This window comes from Megalobrama amblycephala, linkage group LG24 (assembly GCF_018812025.1).
Source record: "Megalobrama amblycephala isolate DHTTF-2021 linkage group LG24, ASM1881202v1, whole genome shotgun sequence".
In the NCBI taxonomy this organism is placed as follows: domain Eukaryota; kingdom Metazoa; phylum Chordata; class Actinopteri; order Cypriniformes; family Xenocyprididae; genus Megalobrama; species Megalobrama amblycephala.
In genome coordinates this window covers 17345147-17364723 of record NC_063067.1, presented here as the reverse complement: position 1 = coordinate 17364723, position 19577 = coordinate 17345147, and the positions used below count along the sequence as shown (strand labels likewise).

The window sequence follows — 19577 nt, the reverse complement described above, 5'->3', positions numbered from 1 at the left end:
CTCACAAAGATTTTGCAAATTCGCCTCATTGACCAACAGAAAGCTGCTTGGTTTGAATGTGACTTCTGTGTGAGCTTTGCTTCCTACATTACTACACTGACAATTTTCACCAAAATTATAAATGTGCCTTCTGTTTAATTAAGCTTTAATGCAAGACATCTACCTCGTGTAAATGGACTAACAGCACTTTATGTCATGTCTTTGGTGTTAATGCGAGTAAAAATGTATGAAGAGATGCAGGAAGGCACAATCAATCATATTTTAATATGCAAATATGTTTTTTTTTTTTTTTTAAAAAGGACCAATTACAATTAAGAATGCAATTATTACAATGGATGGAATCATTAAAGTCCCACTGAAATCAATTTTTTTTAGCTTTAATATGAATATGTTAGCCTTAAGGTTAAGAATAAGCTGGTGTGTTCCAAAACAATGACAAAATCTGCATTTAGGAGATAAGCATTCAAAACTTACAGTCTCTCATTTCTGCTAAAATGGATCACGGATTTTCATGACATCACTGCGGACTTCAGCTTCTCATCAGATCTTCTGTCCAATCAAATGCTCTCTAGAATCTAAAGAGTCCCGCCCCCTACATTTATAAATAGACGCTGAAGCTGCGGCTGAAATCGGTCACTTGTTCACAGATTTACTATTTTCTACATGGTGAGTGGCACATAGTGCACTATATAGGGAATAGGGAACGATTAAGACAGTGTAAATATGCTTTCCATTGAGGCGAATGAAGTCTGGTTTCACGTTAGCGTCACGCGAACCGCCACAACATGCACACAGTCTGCTCCAGTCCAGAGACATGATAGCTAGGGCTGCACGATATATCGCACGATACGAAAAATAACATTGAACTTGAACGCGATTATCGCTTAAACGCGATTCTTAGTGCGATTATGAAATCGCAAAGGCTGTGATTGTTTTTTATGTGCGGCTTGTCAATGAAGTATGGCTCCAAATGCTAATATATCTGAAAGCACTGCGAGTTTGAGTCGCTTATAATGTATATTTGAAAAAGCAACATGCGTCAAACTTCTTTTCAGACACGAGAAGCATTTATTAACATCTTGTTCAACAAAAGACAACATTTAATAACATGTTTTTACTCCAAACTCATTTCATAACGACAGTTGAGCATCCTTCTGTGAGATGATGTGGCTTCTTACACAGAATAAGGCAGTCGTGTGTTTATTAGTCATGTTTAATTAATCAAAGCATTTCAGTATTCTGTTTATTCAGCTACAGCGATATGATGCGCGTTATCTTCTTCTGCTGCAGGGCATATTTTGAGTTTCTGCGCAAGAGTGCCCTCTGGCTTTCAGATAGAGAAGCATTTACTACTGATCACAGAGCCGTACAGCTCTGACAAGTTGCGCATTAAATAATGCAATTTTATCGCGATAAATCGCAATAAATCGTGCAGCCCTAATGATAGTACAGAACGATCATATTGGCGAGTCAGCGCAGTGTATCGGACCCATTTGAATTCTCAACAGAATGCTACATTTTAAAGCAATATAGATGAGTTTAGGAGGAGAAATGGTTAGAGATTAGAAGGAAACTGGCCGAGCTGTGATATAAACGAAACACTATTGCCTATTTAAAAAGGGGAGGAGCTTTTCGATATGTCTCGCTCTGTCTTCCTGTTTCAGTTGAAATTACGTAAACACACTGAACAATGCTGCACGTTCCAAGGCATTTAAGTGGGCCTTTAATGTTGGTTACATGTTGAATGCTGGACATTGTCAGAAATATAATGTTTACAAATCACCAAATCATCAAAGGCTGTAATTATTAACAAACAAAAAATAAAAAAATCTGTCTGTACGTCAAGTGATTTGGTATGAATTAACTGCAGTCATTTAATACTTGAGGTTAGAGGTTAACGACAAACCTGACCAGAATGTTTTAAGGATATTAATGGAGCAGCAGATGCACTAGACCTGGTTTCTGTCTTATGATTGATTACATCTCAATGCTGTACATTCCAGAAAGAAGCTACAACAGAGAGCAGGCTTGTGCTAGAACAGCTTTTTCATGCAACTCTGAATAATGTGTGGTAGTGGACACAAGACAGCTGTTTCCAATGACAACACACACCAGCACAAAACACATTCACTTTCCTATTTCTGTCCAGCTAGGCTTTATGTTAATTAAGCATGGAAACGTAAAAGCTTTAACTGAAATACATTTTAACTGAACAGCAGATCAATGAACAATGCAAAAAAAACATATAATGTGTGATACAAACAAAAATAAATCTATGGTACAATAAGAAACATTAGCATAATCCCAAACCTATACAGCTCAATTTGCATGTGATGTTGATGTTTTCTGTCTAAATACAGAAATATAATCCAGACTGAATTTACACAAGTCTGGGCTTTACAGCTTAGACACTAAGAGACCAAAGGTCCTTGTACAGTAAAAATGAAACTAAAGTGGAACTTAAACACTTGTAACATGGTACGCTTGCCTGTCTATGTGCCCTTTGTTAAACCCTGGCCAAGGCTGTGCCACCTCCATGACTGTGCATTTTCTCCACAGCAAGACGCAGAGGGCAGAAATCATTTACCTTGTTATAAACACTGATCAAAAAATCTTTAAAACAAGGCAATTGATTAAATCACTAGTGTACTAACAGCTAATGCTATATAACTTGAGCATTAAAGCTTCATCTACACAGGATTACAAATAGACCACTTTAGATCCTCAATACTATTGCATTGGTCATTTAAGCATCAACATTTTATACTAAGACATGATTACAATCTCAGTAAAATTTAATTACAATGAATCTACAACAGGGGCTTCAGAATACAACTCACATCTGTCAACTCAAAAGCACTGCGTGTCCATAAAACACCCAAAATGAACCATTAATAATATTGAGAAGAATGAACTTAGATGCTGCAGAGTTGAAACCTAGTCTTGTGGATAATTCTGTATAAAATTGCATTTATTGATCCAGTCAGATGTGCCATAAAATCATGATTTACTCTTCTTAACTGAAAAGCTGTATCTGAAAGTAAACAATCTACCTTGGCCGTTTTTCATATAAAAAAAAATTAAATAATGGAAATACATCAAAGTTTATAACCTAATTGGTTCCCTCAAATCATCAATGTTGAAAGCAGTTGTGCTGCTTAAAGGGTTAGTTCACCCAAAAATGAAAATAATGTCATTTATTACTCACCCTCATGCCGTTTCACACCCGTAAGACCTTCATTCATATTCAGAACTCACATTAAGATATTTATGATTCAATATGATGGCTCATTGAGGCCTGCATTCAAAGCAATGACATTTCCTCTCTCAAGATGCATAAAAGGTACTAAAAACATATTTAAAACAGTTCATGCGAGTACAGTAGGTTCAATACCTTAATATTATAAAGCGACGAGAATATTTTTTGTGCGCCAAAAAATATTTCAAAACACTGAGCTTTACGAATCGAATCAGTGATTTGGATCTCCTATCAAACAGGCTAAACTGCTGAAATCACGTGACTTTGGCGCTCTGAGTCACTGATTCGATTCGTAAAGCTCTGAAGCAGTGTTTTGAAATCTGCCCATCACTATAATGTCGAAAAGTCGTTTTGTTGTTTTTTTGGCACAAAAAAATATTCTCGTCGCTTTATAATATTTAAGGTAGAACTACTGAACTCGTATGAACTGTTTTAAATATGTGACCTGATCCAGCAAAATGAGTCACAGTGACCCAAATTTCAAAATTGAGATTTTGGTATCAATGGAAAGATTAGACAATAAGCTTTAAAATGATATCCTAGTCAAAGTCAACCTTGATGTTTTAAAGATATACATTGCTGTGAATGCAGGCCTCTTTCACTGAGCCATCAGATTTTTTTAATCAAAAACATCTTAATTTGAGTTCTGAAGATGAATGAAGGTCTTACGGGTGTGAAACGACATGAAAAAAATTCTTTTTTGGTGAGTAATAAATGACATTATTTTTGGGTGAACTAACCCTTTAATATTTTTCGTGAAAAAAAGATGAGATTCAGTAATATTGGAATAGACAGTTCAAAAGACCAGCATTTATTTGAAATAAAAATATTTTATTGTAATTTTAATCATTATAAATGCCTTTACTGTCAATTTTGATATTCAATGCATTCTTGATGAATAAGTATTAATTTCTTACTATTTTGGATGGATCTTTATCCACAGTCTTTTCAAATGATAAAGTCACCATAGCACTTACCAGAGGCCCCCATAGGAGAAGTGGCAGGGGTGACATTTTGGGCATTTAGGCTTGAGAAAGGAAATGTCCTGTGAGAGAGTGAGATGGAGCTGGTGGGACAGGCTGCGATGAAGCCCCAGATGGCCCTGGCAAGGGTCCTGGGGGAGTCTCTCTCTGTGGGGATGTCAAAGGGGTGCTGAGGGGGGTGCTGGGCTGTGATGTCTGTCCTCCGGCTAACCGGGCCAGCCGCCTTCGACGAATCTAAACAAGACAGAGATATTACAATTAAATCCAGATCAATAATGAGCAAGTGTTTACAGTCTGACCTCAATTGCTTTTAGCTGGTAAACGACACAAGAGCATATCTTAAAAAGCAAAGATGTAAACACAATTTCTAATTCTCTAACACACATGCTTTTGAGTCAAACAGCAGTAAGTCCTAAAGCATCGTCAGTATTTTCAGCAGTGAAGAATCATCACTACACAGCGGTGTGAGTCATTCGAGCTGGAGAAGGCAAACTGAAGGCCAAATACTGTCAGTCAAATGACAAAGATGTAAATACATTAACTGAATGGATCAAGATTGAAAAGAGGTAAGACTCAAAAGATGAATGCTTCTCAGTTCACAGACATACTGCCGCAGCCTACAATCACATTGAATTGTATACTATTTCATATTTATGTGGGCTAGCTAATATAACCAACACAGAATAAATGCAATTATGAATCAATTTAGCAACTTATTTTGAAAATGAAAAGATCCAAGGTTTATATCTAATATTTAAAACTCAAATTGGTCGTATTATGATTAATATGATATTATTATTAAGCAACATGAAAACAATTTTAGACAATAAATCTTCTTTTTAATCTATTTTAATGAATAAACTAATGACTATTATTTTAAGCCAACTCCAAGGTACTCCCAGCATGACCAGCTCAAAAGTGCCTAAAACCCTTCAAAACCAGTCTGACCAGACTGGGAGACCAGCAAACCTGCTTAGGATGGTTTAAGTTGTTTTTTCAGGTCAGAGCTGGGCAGAGTTTTGTCTTAATTTACAGCAGAACAACAAATCACAAAGCACTGACTGAAAATGAACACCAGTTTCATACAGTAACAACAATGCCAAATAGCAATATCCAAAACCAGAAACCAAGAACTCTATCGGTTAAAATGCACTTAAAATAACAAATTATCCTAAAATACGATTTTTTTTCTTCTTCTTCAAGTTAAACCAAAGGTTTTAAGCTTCAACAGTTGCCCCCCGTGATAAATATACCGACCTAACGCATGACAAAAGCTTGTTGCGCATGATTTCAGTTTCTACACCAGATGCCATTTAACCAAATGCATACCCTTGGCAAAGTTAACCTGTATAATTACACATTTTTATCATGACTTTAAAATTTAAAAGTTCAATTGACCAAATATCTGGTACAAAATGATTTTATTTCTACACACGACAGTCTTTCAGCCATTTTGGATTTCCAGTGAAGAAAAGCTTCACAAAAGAAATTTTAACTTGTCAACTGGTTACAAGCTCCCCAGCGACTAAAAACGATAAGGATGTTCTTTTAATTGTGAAATTAAAAAATAAGAAGAAAAAAGCAGATTGTCTAAGCTTGTGGCAGATCTAGTTTGTTACATTTATCACCTGCTAGCGAGCTGACTGGAAATACCCTTATTCTCGTTTAATTTCGCTTCTATATCGGCACTTAAGTGGCTCGAAATGATGATTCAACACCCAGCCTCATATTTATATGCGAAATACATTTAATCTGGATATACTGAGCTGTTGATTAGCCAGGTGTCCTGTTAGCTTATCCCATCATTACTGCGATTGAAAAAGAAGGTGACAATGACAAGTCAATAAGCCTTTTATAAAACACAAAACCATAACAGTCATGCCATCACAGTAGCGGTTTCGATTGGAATTACACTAAACTGTGTGAAAATAACCTTACCTCTTCAGGACTGAGCTGCTCCATTGCCTTTCTTTTAATTTTCACCTTAATTATGTTGCTAGCCAGTCAGCTAGCTTCCTTATAAACACCAAAAGTGCATAGTCTGAACCATAAAACAAATATCGATGAGCTGTGATTGTCTGATTCAAATCCTTATATTAAAACATTAAACGCGCGTGGCTGCTTTTTACCGACCGGGAAGCGTTATCTTCGGATTCTGTTAAGAATGAAACAAACACAAAAGTATTATTCGTCAAAACACCGACGCGGCCATTTTGGATCTGGAGTCACGTGACGTGAGATCGACACATTCCAGGCTGCGGCAGTTGAGGAAACTGATTTCACTGCTGAGGCGACCTCAAGAGACTTGTTTCCTTCAGAAACAAGACGTAACTGGGTTAAATCTATGGAAACGCATATAGCTATTATATATCTTAAGGACTAATCATGACAGCAATTCTGTTCACAGATAATAAATAAATAAATATAGGCTATATTATAGGCTATATTGCATCATTTGGATTTACTAGATGTAATTTTATCTTAAAGTTTATCATAATTCTAATTAATTTGTTGATTGATCATCCCCAAGATAAAGACGACATAAACAAGGAAGATTACAAATCAGCTTTGTGCACACAAAGTGCCTATTTTAATTTTGAATAATATTTTCAGTTGATTTAATTGATGACTGTTATTATTGTTTGTTTGTTGTTGTTGTTGTTGATTGCATGATACAACCTAGTATTACAAAATAACACAAAGTATATTATAGCTGTTCCAAATTTTATTGCACAATAAGTGACTTTCAAGTAACAGAATTGAACAAGGTGTTGAATTCAAGTAATAGAATTAACAACGCGTGTATATTTAGGTGTCATAAAACATACATAAACAAAAAGTAAAGCTTAACAAGCTTATATATATATATATATATATATATATATATATATATAAAACTAAATAAGTTATACAAAACGTTTTTAAAAATGTATTCAAAATGAAAAATGGTTCATATTCTGGTAAAAAAAAAAAAAAAAAAATCTGGCTTGCAGAAAAACAGAAGTACATGACACATTGCTAAATGTTTGTGAATGCGTCTCTTGACGCTCTCATTACATGTAAACACGATTAGGCAACAGTGGCACAACTATTGACAACATGCAGTGAGCTTCTCCAGGGGCTAAACTGCTGTTGACCTGAGTTCTGTGTGTGTTCATGGTCTTATTGCGCCCTCTAGTGGCACTATAAATCATGCTTCCAGACATTCTGACTCAGTCTGCAAGCCTCCTACTGCTTGTAAATGATTAGTCAGGTTTTGAGGCACAAGTTGAAACTCTTGGTTCATGTTCTTGCCTCATATTCCTCTGAAACAGATGTGCAAACAACTCAGTTTACATCATTAAACCTTTTCAATTAGTAAACCCCACAGCAGAGCCTCACACAACCCGTTTGAAAACTTGCTTGCAGACTTGATCTTCACAGTGCAACTCCTGGAAAAGAATGAGAGGTCTGATTATTACAGGGTTAATGAATGAAATAAGCTCATTCATGTTTATAACAGATGTTTATAGTGTAAGATCCTTAATTTCACACTTACCAAATGGAGTTTGTCATCCTCGATCCAGTGTGCCCAACTTCTGTTCTTCTTCTCACCCTTTTGAATGCACACCAACTTGTTCCCCTCCCAGGTCACCAGAGACTAGACAAAAAGATATATGTTTAATCTTCAAACAGTGCATTAAGAGTATCCTCCATATTGTGTTCTGACTGAGCAAATGTATGTATTCAAACAGTCTAAAGGTCATGAAAGTGGAATGTCGGTGTTCTGGTGCTGTAATAATTACAATCAACTAACCCTAAACCAAACCCTAACCATATAGTAAGTACATGTTGTTAAAGGTGCTAAAGAGGATCTTTTCGTCGACTGAGAAACCAAAGACTGTTAGTGAGTTTTTGAAATGAGCGCATGCGTAAGAACAACCCCGCAACTTCACAGCTCATTTCGAGGGAACGCCTCTCCCAAAACTCATGCACGAGTATTGGAACACGAGTGTTTACCACCGGCATTCGCTGTGTCGTGTTAGTGGATTCATTATGTTGGACTCACCGCAGGTAACTCATAATCTGCAGTTGTTATTCCTGTCTCCTGACAAAAACATTGCATGCAGCGCCTGCGGAGTGTGGAAAGTTACTGGAGCGCGCAGCCGCGCTCGTCTCGCACAAGGAACGTCATGGCAGTGATTGACAAGCCAGAGGGCCAATCGTTTACGCGATGATCGCGTAAACGATTGGATGATGTTTTTAAGGCCCTACCTCGTGCACAGATGATGTATATTAATATTATTCCTGTCAGTGCACCTAATAAATAGTCTTTTATCAGTTAGTAAAGACAGTTTCAAGTAATATTGCAAAAATGTATAAAACAAAACATCCTCTTTAGCACCTTTAATTAATGTACTTATTTGTGTAATTACTCTGTAACAAGGACACCTTAAAATAAAGTGTAATGATAGATAGATAGATAGATAGATAGATAGATAGATAGATAGATAGATAGAAATGTGTTTTAATATAATAATAAAACTTTGTAATACCTTGCAGTGTCTGTCATCCAGTCCCTTGGTGAACTCTTGAAACTCCTCATTGACTCTGAAGGAGAATGTGTAGTTTTTCAAAGTGCTGATAGTCTTGACAACATACTGATCCCCCACCTGCTCGATTACTTTACGATGTTTTAGCTTAAGGGCGATCTTACGGGTGTACAGGCCGATTCCTGTGAGAAGACAAGTTTAGGATCTATTAGTCCTGACATAATGGGAATGCTTTACACACTCTATAATATAATATAATATAATATAATATAATATAATATAATATAATATAATATTATTGTGAAAAATTGATGCTATGTCAATTCAAAGAACAGACAGCAATCATAGCCTACATTTAACAGGGAAAAGAATGCAATCTTACCTAAAACAATCATGTACCCCTCAAAGTTGACATTGCTGACCATGTCCCATGTACCACAGAGGCTTACAGGCATTTTGTTAACCGTCTGCAAACTATACTAGTAAGAAATGAAGGTGCAAGGTATGACAGATTCCCATCTCTTATATGTGTTGTGAGCTGAGTGGGCGGTCCTATTGTTTTCTAACGTGATTGTCTTTGATTCTTCACAACTCCAATCACAGCTCAGGCTGTGCCTCATCTCTTACGTAAAGAAAAACTTGTCTGGCCGGTGGTTGTGTGCTAATAGTTTGCTAAAACACACTGGTGATTACAGTATTACCCGTTCAGACAATAAGTTAGTTAGGCTATATAAAATGCAACGCTTGACATATGATTGAAAAAGGCAGCATTAAAAGTCATAATGTCGAACTATTATTATTAGATGTTCACATGCAGTCAAGTTTACTCTCGTTAACTTAGCTTCGCTTGCATTGTCTTCCTTGTATCTAGTGGAAAAAATTCTTGGCGACCAAAAAAAAAATTCCCACTACTGTCAAATGATCCACATACGACATAATCACATGAGCGCCACAAAACAAAACAACAATTACGCACGTCAAGTTACTGTGAATTTCATAAAGGAAGACGATAAATATAGAGGCCGAAACTTACTATTTTGAGCATGTGACGAGGAATAAGTGTTAATTAAAACTTAATCAAGCGGCATTATGTGGATAAAATAAATGTACTTAAAAAGTAGCCAATTTATTAGTGCATAATCATTTTAGATCTCATTTCAAATACACGACTGATTAAACAAATCCTATCACAATAAACAAAGCCTCAAGGTGTAAAATGTGACTTGAATGTGAATGTTACACCTGCTAAGAGGTTTTTATTATATGCAAATGTAATCAATCAAGGTGACAGACACAATGATTTTCTCAGTAGGGGAAACTCAGGGAAAGCCTTTTTTATGTTTACTATTTCTAAATCTTGCCAGGTCACGAGGACAAGTGCCTGAGCAGGGTGAATGTAGATGATGGTATGTCTGACCTTCACAGAAAACAAACTAAAGGAAATTCAACTAAAAAGAATTTCTGTCGTAATCACATTATTACTGGAAATTTCCACCTTTCTCACATCTTTCTGCAGAATATGTGTGGTTTAAAATAGGGTTTTCATATATTAGCACTGATCTAAAAATGTCTTCAGATTAAGATCATACTTGTTCTGTATAACTACAAAAAAGCCAGCCTGTCAAATTGCTGTTTTCTACATGTCAAGATCTCAATAGTTTACTCTCAGATAAAATCTGATGTTTAACTGCTTGGGCAAATGTTCTCACTTGTCAAATAAATGTCACAGCAAATGCGACATACCATAGCTTGAATTCTAGAGCAACCTTCTCTAATGTCCCTTAACACATGTTATGCAAGCATTATTTAATAGATTAATAATGAAAACGAGCAAAGGACAATTATAAACAGATTTTACATTTATTAGCACCAATAAGGCAGAGCATTTATTGTTACTGTATACTCTTTAGGTAAACAGTAAGCTTAAAATTCAAAAATAATTGGTCAAAACTTAAACAGTTCCTCTTCTAAAACTGTGTCCAAATTAAATAATATTTCACAAAATTCATCATAAATTATTGACCATACTAAATTATTCACAAGCAAATTCAAATTGCTCATTACAGCCAAATGTGTTCAAGGAAGCAAAATGCACTATGAATCAAGTGCCAATCAAGCTTTACGGGTAAAAAACCAGCCCTTCATCAAAGACCCCAAACAGAAAAGCCTAGTTCAAAAGCAGCAGAACATCAGTCTAGTTAGTGCTGGTGTATCTCTGAAGAGGGGCGAGGATGACATCAGCATTCTTCTGCTCGCTCTCAGAGCTATACAGACTGTGATCCTGAATATAGCGCACCACAGGGTCGGGCAGCAGGTAGCGCACGCTCTGTCCTCTGCGCAGGGCACGGCGCACATGGGTAGCTGAGATCTCATTGGTCACCCATTCTCGAACCACATGGATGTTCTTACGGTGTTTGTAGAGCACATCAGACTGATTGATAAACTTCTCAGCGTCACTGCCACATCTTGTGATGCACGCCACACCATACTGTCCCACTATCTCCTCGATGTCCTCTGACTTCCAAAGGTTGGGGACACCAAATGACTCCAGCACATCAGCACCACACAGCAGCTTCAGATGAGGGGTGTCTAAAATATACATTTATGACAATAATACATATCAAAAAATTAGTGATTTTGACTGCTTTAATGACAGATCTTAAAAGTCATGATTCATTTGAAATATGTGCTCCTTTTCAAAGCCACATGGGGAATCCAACGCAATATGCTAATTATGGTATGGTTAAAACATGAAGACAGAGTATATAGAGCCACAGCAAAATAAATTACTGTATATTTAGCTTATATTTTAAAAAATATTAAATACAAAAATAGTAAGCAGATATTAACTGTTTTCACTGATAATAATAAAGCTGAAAATTCAGATTTGCCATATTAAAACAGAATAAACAATTAAACTGAAATTCAATTGTAATACTCTCACAATAATACTGTTTTACTGTATTTATTATCAAATAAATGCAGCTTTAAGAGAAAACCATAAAAATAAAAAATCTTACAGACCCTAAGTTTTGAATGGTAGTTTCATATTACATTTTATATTTGTATATTTGTTTTATTTTGTATTTCTGTAATATTTATATTACAATATTGTAATATTTAAAATATATAAAATAAATAATATTGTTACTCTGTATTTTAATATTTTAATAATAAAAAAAAACACTCAATTGTAGGGCTGCACGATTTGGGGGGAAAATGTCATTGCGATTTTCTGGTTAAAATTGTGATTGCGATTTAAAATGTGATTTTTAAAACACACAAACAAAAAAAAAGTATAAATAAATAAATAAAGAACACAAGGTTTGTTGTGCTTGTTTGCAGAACTGCACAATTTAGCCAAAAAAATGTGTTTTTATATATCAATAGGCCTATGCCTAATAATAATTATTATTACAAAATTACAATTATTACTATTGTAATATCACTACTTCACTATAAAACACACAACAGAGTATTTAAGAATAAGTATAATATAATATAATAATTATTATCATTATATTTTACAAAAAAACTTTTATTTCATATAAAACCGCTGGGTGACCTGTTAACATACAGGGGGCATATAACTATAAATCCTTAGAAAGGTCTACAGTTTTCATTAAAATAGTATGATAAAAATCTGTGACAGTAATTTCTTAATTTTTGTCAGGAAAACCTTATGCATTCAGTGAGAAAAAAAAAAGTAAACTTCTCTGCACTGGAGAAAAACCTTTGGATTTGCATGTTTACTTCAAATTTCTTTAAAGAGAAGAATTATTTTTACTATTTTTACCCAAAATAGGGTGTTGTGAACATTGGTGAATACACACAAATAATGTAAAAATGTCTGTTTCATTCATCCTCGTAGCCAGAGGGCGCCCTCGCACAGAAAGTCCACAAGTGAGACTCATAGAAGTCATAAACCTTGACGTTCCAGGCAATCCCTTACAGTATACAGACAAAGTCATGGGCTGTATCCAAAATTGCATACTTCCCTCCTATATAGTAGGTGAAAAATAGTATGTGATAAAAGATGTCTGAATTCACAGTACTTATAAAAGAGTATGCAAAAAGTACCAACTACTTCCCGCGAGATACTGAAGTGTGCATACTATGGACACTACTATCCCACGAGGCCACGGGGGAGGATTTGTGAATGGCACTAAAGTGACGCAATGTAGTAGCTTACATCCAGATTACATTAATACTACACACGCACATACTACATAGAAAATACTTTTTTCGCAGTCGTGAAGTATTACTTATTCAAAATAAGTACCTACTCAAGACATGCGATTTCAGATGCAGCCATGCAGAGATTGCTGCAGCAGAATAAAAACACAGATAGAAACGTTTTGACTGATGTAAAATGAAGACAATACACATGATTGCGACAATATATGGTTTATCCATGTTTTTCAAGCCACCTCGGGTATTTTTATAAGAATACTAGAATACTATACTATAAAAGAATACTATAAAAGAATATATTTTCTGCCTCATTCTGTGAAGAAGCCAAGTCAGGTCACAAAAGAAAGTTATTTCAGTAACTAAAGTTTGGAGTAAAAACACATCATTAAATGTTCACTTTTGTTGGACAACAGGTTTGTAAATGCTCCTCATTACAAGTTTGGAAAAATGTTCGGTGCGTTGCTTTTTCAAATGCCTGTTATAAGTGACTCAATCTCACAGCACTTGCAGAGATGGAGCAGCATTTACTGCGAACCGATCAATCAGATCTGATCACAGTGCTGTGCTTCACAATAAAACACACTGCAACACACATATTTATTTAATTAAAAATCGCAGCCTTTGCAATTTCATAATCACACCAAGTCACGATTTCGAATTTAATTTTGGTTAATCGTGCAGCCCTACTAAATTGCATTACAAAAATTAAATTATAGTTTATTTCAGTTACGACCAGTTATTGCTGTGAAAATCAGTGCCCACTACAAAACTAAAATCCAGTAGGAAACATTGGTCTGTTCTCAACAAGCGTTTCTCTTCACTTATTACACCTTTACATTTGTTCAAAGTGTTCCACTTGGAGAGGAATGCTGTCGGACAGTGCTGAGAGATGCAGATTGTGCTGAATAGTGTAAACACTATTATATAACTCGCTGTACCCTGTTTCTCTACTGTCCCGAGGGCACATCAGCCGTTTTTATTGCCTGTTGTCAGTTATTGTGACAGGGTGACATTCTAAGGTAAACACCCTCTTAAGTGCACTGAGCAGTAGGAACATTTATCCTATGAAGGATTGCTGTGAATTATTTTCCATACCTGCTTCTGTGTTAATATAAGAAGAACTCTGACAGATGTTTTTATTTTGCTCCAGCTTTCTCCTCTTCCCACACCTCACTGTGTCCACATCATCATTGATGTTCTCGCTGGAAATGAGTTCTGCATGATGGTGCCTAAAAAAGATCTGATTTAATGTCAATTATGCATAAAACTTTGATCATTTTGACGTAGTAGCACATCAAATATGACGTCCAACCACACAAGATGACATTATCAGATGTGTCATGGAACAAAGACAGAAAGCACTACAATAGGTGAAAAGCAGAAAGGGTGTGCCAGATTTATCTTTTACTTCAACCAAAATGAAATGTTCTCTGAAAGCACATGATCTTAATATATTCCCACCGAACTACTCTGGCTGTCTCCACCCACTCCGACTGCTGACTCTCCCAGTCATTCACTGTAATCCAATCAGAGTTCTCCGTGGCCAGTCTAGCCATCTCTAACCGATGACAGGCTTCAATCAAACCTTTCTTTTTATAGCTGTCTCCAACTGGAGAGATTATGCCTTTCACCACTCTGTATCTTCCTGAGTCAACAAAGAAATACAAAAATATGAAGATGCATGCTACATATGCATCACAAAAATAATATATATTCACATTAATACATTTTTTTATTTCAAATGTACCAGTGTCTTCAAGGTGATCCCGAGCCAGTTCGAACATCCGCAGGTGCATGTTTGTGATGGGGTTGAAGGACCCGCATGCCAGCAGCACCAGTTTTGTTTTCTCTTGTGATGCCATTGATTATATAGAGGACGCTGTCTGCAAAAAAGTTAGCTTATAATAATCTAATAACAAGTAATCTTGTAATATTCTGAAATCAGACAATGTTCTATATCTGACAATATATTATATACATAAAATTGTATTCATATATTTTTTTGTATATAAAATCTTAATTATATATTAATATAACAAAATCTGTGATATTATTAAGAATGTATATATATATATTATCATATATATTATACTCACATACATACACACACACATACACATACAATTGCTTATTAAAATAATTAAATAATAATTAAAAAATCCAGACTGCAGGACAACAAAACAAATCTTTAGTAAATCACAACTTTCCTGTTTTCAAATTGTAGGTAGTAAGATGTACCATTATTGCTATAATAATTTATGTACACCAGGGCACAAGGAAAGTGGAAACATTAAAAGGACCCTAAGCTTAGGATTTAAGAACACAATAAACCACCATTCCACAAATATGCGTAATAATATGCCAGCATATTGTGCTTACTTCTTACCAATTCAACACACTAGTCTCGTGCTTCCTATTTTGCTGAGTGCAGTGTGCTTAAAACAACTTCACCACTTTATTTAACCAACAGATACAGCGAAATATTGCTCTAAACAAACAGCAAGACCGACAAACAGAACGTTGTTGAAAAGAGTCGAATATTACCCTTGTTGTGACTGAAACAGTAGTGAGGGGTGTGGGACAAATGCGCTTGAACACCGACATGCGCAATTCCTATGACTTAGTATTCTGTTCATGATAATCAACTCTGCGCAGCGTTTACGCAGAAAAACCATTGGCTTTTAAGATAAAGTGCTAGCAAACCACACCTTAGCAATTGGACTTGGGAACTTAAATCATATTGTAATTTCGTCTTCATCAGTAGGACTTTTATTGGAGAAAAAGTACGGGTGAGAATTACTACTTTATTAATGTAAAACCACGCCGTTTAGGACTCTACAGTTTGTACATTTGTTTGTTTATATAAATAAGTGCAAGCTAAGCTAACTGCGCAGGGAGAGAGAATAAAGCAGGGTGACAGAAGAATGTGATATATTTCATGAATGTGATACTAGAACTGTCAAGATGGTAAGACAAGCTTAACTAACAATATTTACCTTGATACAGCCAACGCTGTATACTAATTCTGAGCAGATCAGAAAAAACTGTGGATAGCAGATCATAACAGGACAGGTGTGATATTCACATATGTATTAACAGTAGGACGTCATGTTCTGTATTAATAGATGGTGCTGAAAATGTGATATCTGCCTTTTATTTGTTTAAAAAAAGATAAAGAATGGCGTCTCGGGGGAAATCAGAAACAAGCAAGCTGAGACAAAACATGGAAGAACAGTTGGACCGGTTAATGCAACAGCTCCAGGATTTAGAGGAGTGCAGGTAATGACATCCCACCAGCTCTCTATAGATTCAGATTCAGTTTCATACACAGAAAAATACAAGAAATTTATCATTTTTTTTATTACAGAGAAGAGCTTGAAGAGGAGGAATATGAAGAAACCAAAAAAGAGACACTAGAACAGTTGAGCGAGTTCAATGAGTCACTGAAGAAGTTGATGTCTGGGAATATGACACTAGTTGATGAATTGGGGGGAATGCAACTGGTAAGAAATTTGATTTTATTCTATTAACTTACTGTATATGTTATTATATGAATGTATGTGTGTTTATAGCTAAAAATGTACAATTTAAAAGTATTTTTATTACTGTAAAAAGACATTTTACTGAGTACTAGTATAATTAATTATGTATGCAACTGGTAAGAAATTATTTTTATTGTATTAACATTGATTGAATTCAAGCATTTAAAATCTATGAATATATTTGTGGGTCATTGAAGAATAAGGTTTTTAAAAGTCTAAAAAAACAATGGAGATATAATTAATTTTGAAGTTTTATTAAGTGTTAATGAGATTATGTGGTTTTTATGATCAATTAATACTACTTTAGTCATTTTTTACAAGATGGACAAAATGTGTCACCAAAAAAGTCATTCGGTTTAACCAAAATTTTGTTTTTACCGAATTACTTATTATTAAATTTCGAGAAAAAAGTTAAAGTTGTTAAATTTCGAGAAAAAACTCGTTAAATTTCGAGAAAAAAGTCGAGATAAAATGTTGAGAATAAACTTGTTAAATTACGAGAAAAAAGTTGTTAAATTACGAGAACAAATTTGTTAAATTATGAGAAAAATGTCGTTAAATTTCGAGAAAAAAGTCGAAATAAAATGTTGAGAATAAAGTCATTAAATTATGAGAAAAAAGTCGTTAAATTACGAGAACACATTTGTTAAATTACGAATTTGTTCTCATAATTTAACAACTTTTTTCTCGCAATTTAATGACTTTATTCTCATAATTTAATGAGTTTATTCTCAACATTTTTCTCGACATTTTTCTCGAGATTTAACGACATTTTTCTCATAATTTAACAAATTTGTTCTCGCAATTTAATGACTTTATTCTCAACATTTTATCTCAACTTTTTTCTCGTAATTTAATGAGTTTATTCTCAACATTTTATTTCGACTTTTTTCTTGAAATTTAACGAGTTTTTTCTCGAAATTTAACAACTTTAATCTCGAGATGGTTTTATTTTGTTATTATTGCTTGGCCCTAATCCTCTTCCGTAGATATCTAGCTAGCTAGCAAAAAGACAATCAAACATTTTATATTTAGTACAAGTTTTTAAAATATTACAACATTTTCTATGTTTTATAGTTGTTGTTTCGGGACATGCGTATGACCAAGCGAAAACATGAGTTTTTCAAATAGTTAAAAGAGAGATAGTTACTTTGCTTCATGACCATGTGGTCCTTTGCAGGTGTCTGAATGATGTCACATCCTGTCACATGATATTGATATTACCGCATGACTTGATCCAGAATGGTCCCTTTATATTGGTTACTCCGAATGACATCAATAAAATTCATTTTTCCGAACATTCTTTCTCATAAAAAAGCAACAATTTCTACTCATAATTTCAATACCATTTTGCACTATGTTGATCTACAATGTTTTAAAATCATGCCAGAATAAAAAATATATACATTTATTACATTTTAAGATATTTTAATCACAAATGAAATGGCTGTATTGGGCTTTGGACGATTAAACCGAATGACCTTTTGACACTTCAGAATCTTAAAAACCTTTATATGTAGCAAAATATTATTAAAACCTTTTGGATTCAATAAAAGAAATCTAGTTGTACTAACTTACATACTTTGGATATCATATCTTTGTTTTTTATTATTATTAATGCCTTTGGACAAAAAAAAGACCCGTCACGTCGTTGACCTGTGTGTGTAACTTAAAAAGATACAATTTAAAAGTATATTTCTTTATTACTGTAAAAAGACATCTAAACTGATTACTAGTATAATTAATTATGTATGCTGAGATCATATGTGAATATTTATGAACCTTATATGAAATTCCACACTATTCATTTAACATCAAATAAACAAAAAGGCTGTCAACCTTATAATTATACTACGACATTAACTGGCTTCTAAGTCTACTATGAACCATTAGGTAATATTGAAAAAAGATAAATGGTAGATATGAATATTTTACAGCTTTTATTACAGTAAAAAGTCATAGACTGATTAGTATAATTATGTATGCTGAGATAATTTATGACTGCAAATATTTATCAGGCGATCCAAGCTGCCATCAGTCAAGCATTCAAGACACCTGAAGTAATTCGGCTGTTTGCTAAAAAGCAGCCAGGGCAACTGAGGACGAGACTGGCTGAGGTGATTAACATTTTTAATACTGACATTTTCAAATATTTAAATAGCTATACAAAGACTTGTGTTAATATGTTGATATGATACTGTATGAATTCAGATGGACCGTGATGTGATGGTTGGAAAGCTCCCTCGAGATGTGTACACTCAGCAGAAAGTGGAGATCCTCACGGCTCTGAGAAAACTTGGCGAGAAGGTGAGAGGGTTATTACTGACACACAAATGCTTTCCTATCTATTTCAAGACTGTCGTGTTAACCCGTTTCTTGTATCTGTGACTTGTTTGAATGCACAGCTGACATCAGAGGATGAAGCGTTTCTTGCTGCAAATGCTAGTGCCACTCTGAGCCACTTTGAGAAGGTGACTGCCAACCTGGGTAAGATGAGAATCAACCAGCTATTACTATTGAAGCAACTTATCCTTAATAAATACCTCTTTAATAATCAAATCTATCTTTCCTTTCCAGGATCCGAAGATAAGATAATGGCTTTGGCCAGTTCTGGAGTTGGGAAGACCCAGACATAAGTCTGGTTTAATAGGATTTTAAAAAAAATTGTGAGCGTGGCCTAAATGCTGTCTGTGAGTTTTACAGTATTTTCTGTGTTTTTATGATTTTAACAGTGGTTGCAATTTCTACACTTAGGAACAGAATTGGCATCTGGTCACTTAACTGATACATTTGATGTTTATCTGCTTACCCCCAGGGCTTCCAAGAAGCAGGTGACTTTGTTTCTTCAGTAGAACACAAATGGTGATTTTTAACTCCAAACGTTGCAGTCTGTCAGTCGTATAATGCATGGCAATGGGAACTCCATCTAAAAGAGTAAAAAAAAAAACATGCACAGACAAATCCAAATTAAACCCTGCGGCTCGTGACGACACATTGATGTCCTAAGACACGAAAAGATCGGTTTCTGCAAGAAACCGAACAGTATCATTTTTTCCTCTAATACACC

At 34.8% G+C, this 19577-nt stretch overlaps 4 protein-coding genes across 8 annotated transcripts in view; 1 reads left to right on the top strand and 3 right to left on the bottom strand.

Moving 5' to 3' along the window:
* ube4b (ubiquitination factor E4B, UFD2 homolog (S. cerevisiae)) overlaps window positions 1-6463 on the bottom strand; it is a 32082-nt gene extending 25619 nt beyond the window's left edge. The window contains 3 exon segments of the mRNA XM_048178256.1: window positions 4237-4306; window positions 4309-4476; window positions 6181-6463. Coding sequence (XP_048034213.1) covers window positions 4237-4306; window positions 4309-4476; window positions 6181-6204 — 262 coding nt within the window. The 5' untranslated portion in view covers window positions 6205-6463.
* A 486-nt stretch (window positions 6464-6949) lies between these two features.
* Window positions 6950-9615, bottom strand: rbp7a (retinol binding protein 7a, cellular). The gene is made up of 4 exons (XM_048178270.1): window positions 9157-9615; window positions 8778-8956; window positions 7781-7882; window positions 6950-7673 (listed from the first exon to the last, which is right to left on the bottom strand). The coding sequence occupies exons 1-4, from the start codon at window positions 9227-9229 to the stop codon at window positions 7620-7622; spliced, it is 408 nt and encodes a 135-aa protein (XP_048034227.1). The 5' UTR covers window positions 9230-9615; the 3' UTR covers window positions 6950-7619.
* A 1000-nt stretch (window positions 9616-10615) lies between these two features.
* nmnat1 (nicotinamide nucleotide adenylyltransferase 1) lies at window positions 10616-15609 on the bottom strand. Of its 3 annotated transcripts, none has more exons than XM_048178265.1 (5): window positions 15513-15609; window positions 14716-14851; window positions 14430-14613; window positions 14064-14197; window positions 10616-11363 (listed from the first exon to the last, which is right to left on the bottom strand). In XM_048178265.1, exons 2-5 carry the CDS (start codon window positions 14828-14830, stop codon window positions 10969-10971), a joined length of 828 nt encoding a protein of 275 aa, XP_048034222.1. In that variant the 5' UTR covers window positions 14831-14851; window positions 15513-15609; the 3' UTR covers window positions 10616-10968. The 3 variants fall into 3 exon arrangements, with proteins under 3 accessions (XP_048034222.1, XP_048034223.1, XP_048034221.1); XM_048178266.1 differs by lacking the exon at window positions 15513-15609 and adding an exon at window positions 15348-15506; XM_048178264.1 differs by lacking the exon at window positions 15513-15609 and adding an exon at window positions 15355-15506.
* Window positions 15592-19165, top strand: lzic (leucine zipper and CTNNBIP1 domain containing). 3 transcript variants are annotated; one of them, XM_048178268.1, is made up of 7 exons: window positions 15592-15751; window positions 16140-16247; window positions 16336-16471; window positions 18529-18627; window positions 18722-18817; window positions 18916-18997; window positions 19088-19165. In XM_048178268.1, the coding sequence occupies exons 2-7, from the start codon at window positions 16147-16149 to the stop codon at window positions 19144-19146; spliced, it is 573 nt and encodes a 190-aa protein (XP_048034225.1). In that variant the 5' UTR covers window positions 15592-15751; window positions 16140-16146; the 3' UTR covers window positions 19147-19165. The 3 variants fall into 3 exon arrangements, with proteins under 3 accessions (XP_048034225.1, XP_048034224.1, XP_048034226.1); XM_048178267.1 differs by having other exon boundaries at window positions 15598-15757; XM_048178269.1 differs by lacking the exon at window positions 15592-15751 and adding an exon at window positions 15820-15935.
* Window positions 19166-19577: the final 412 nt, after the last annotated feature.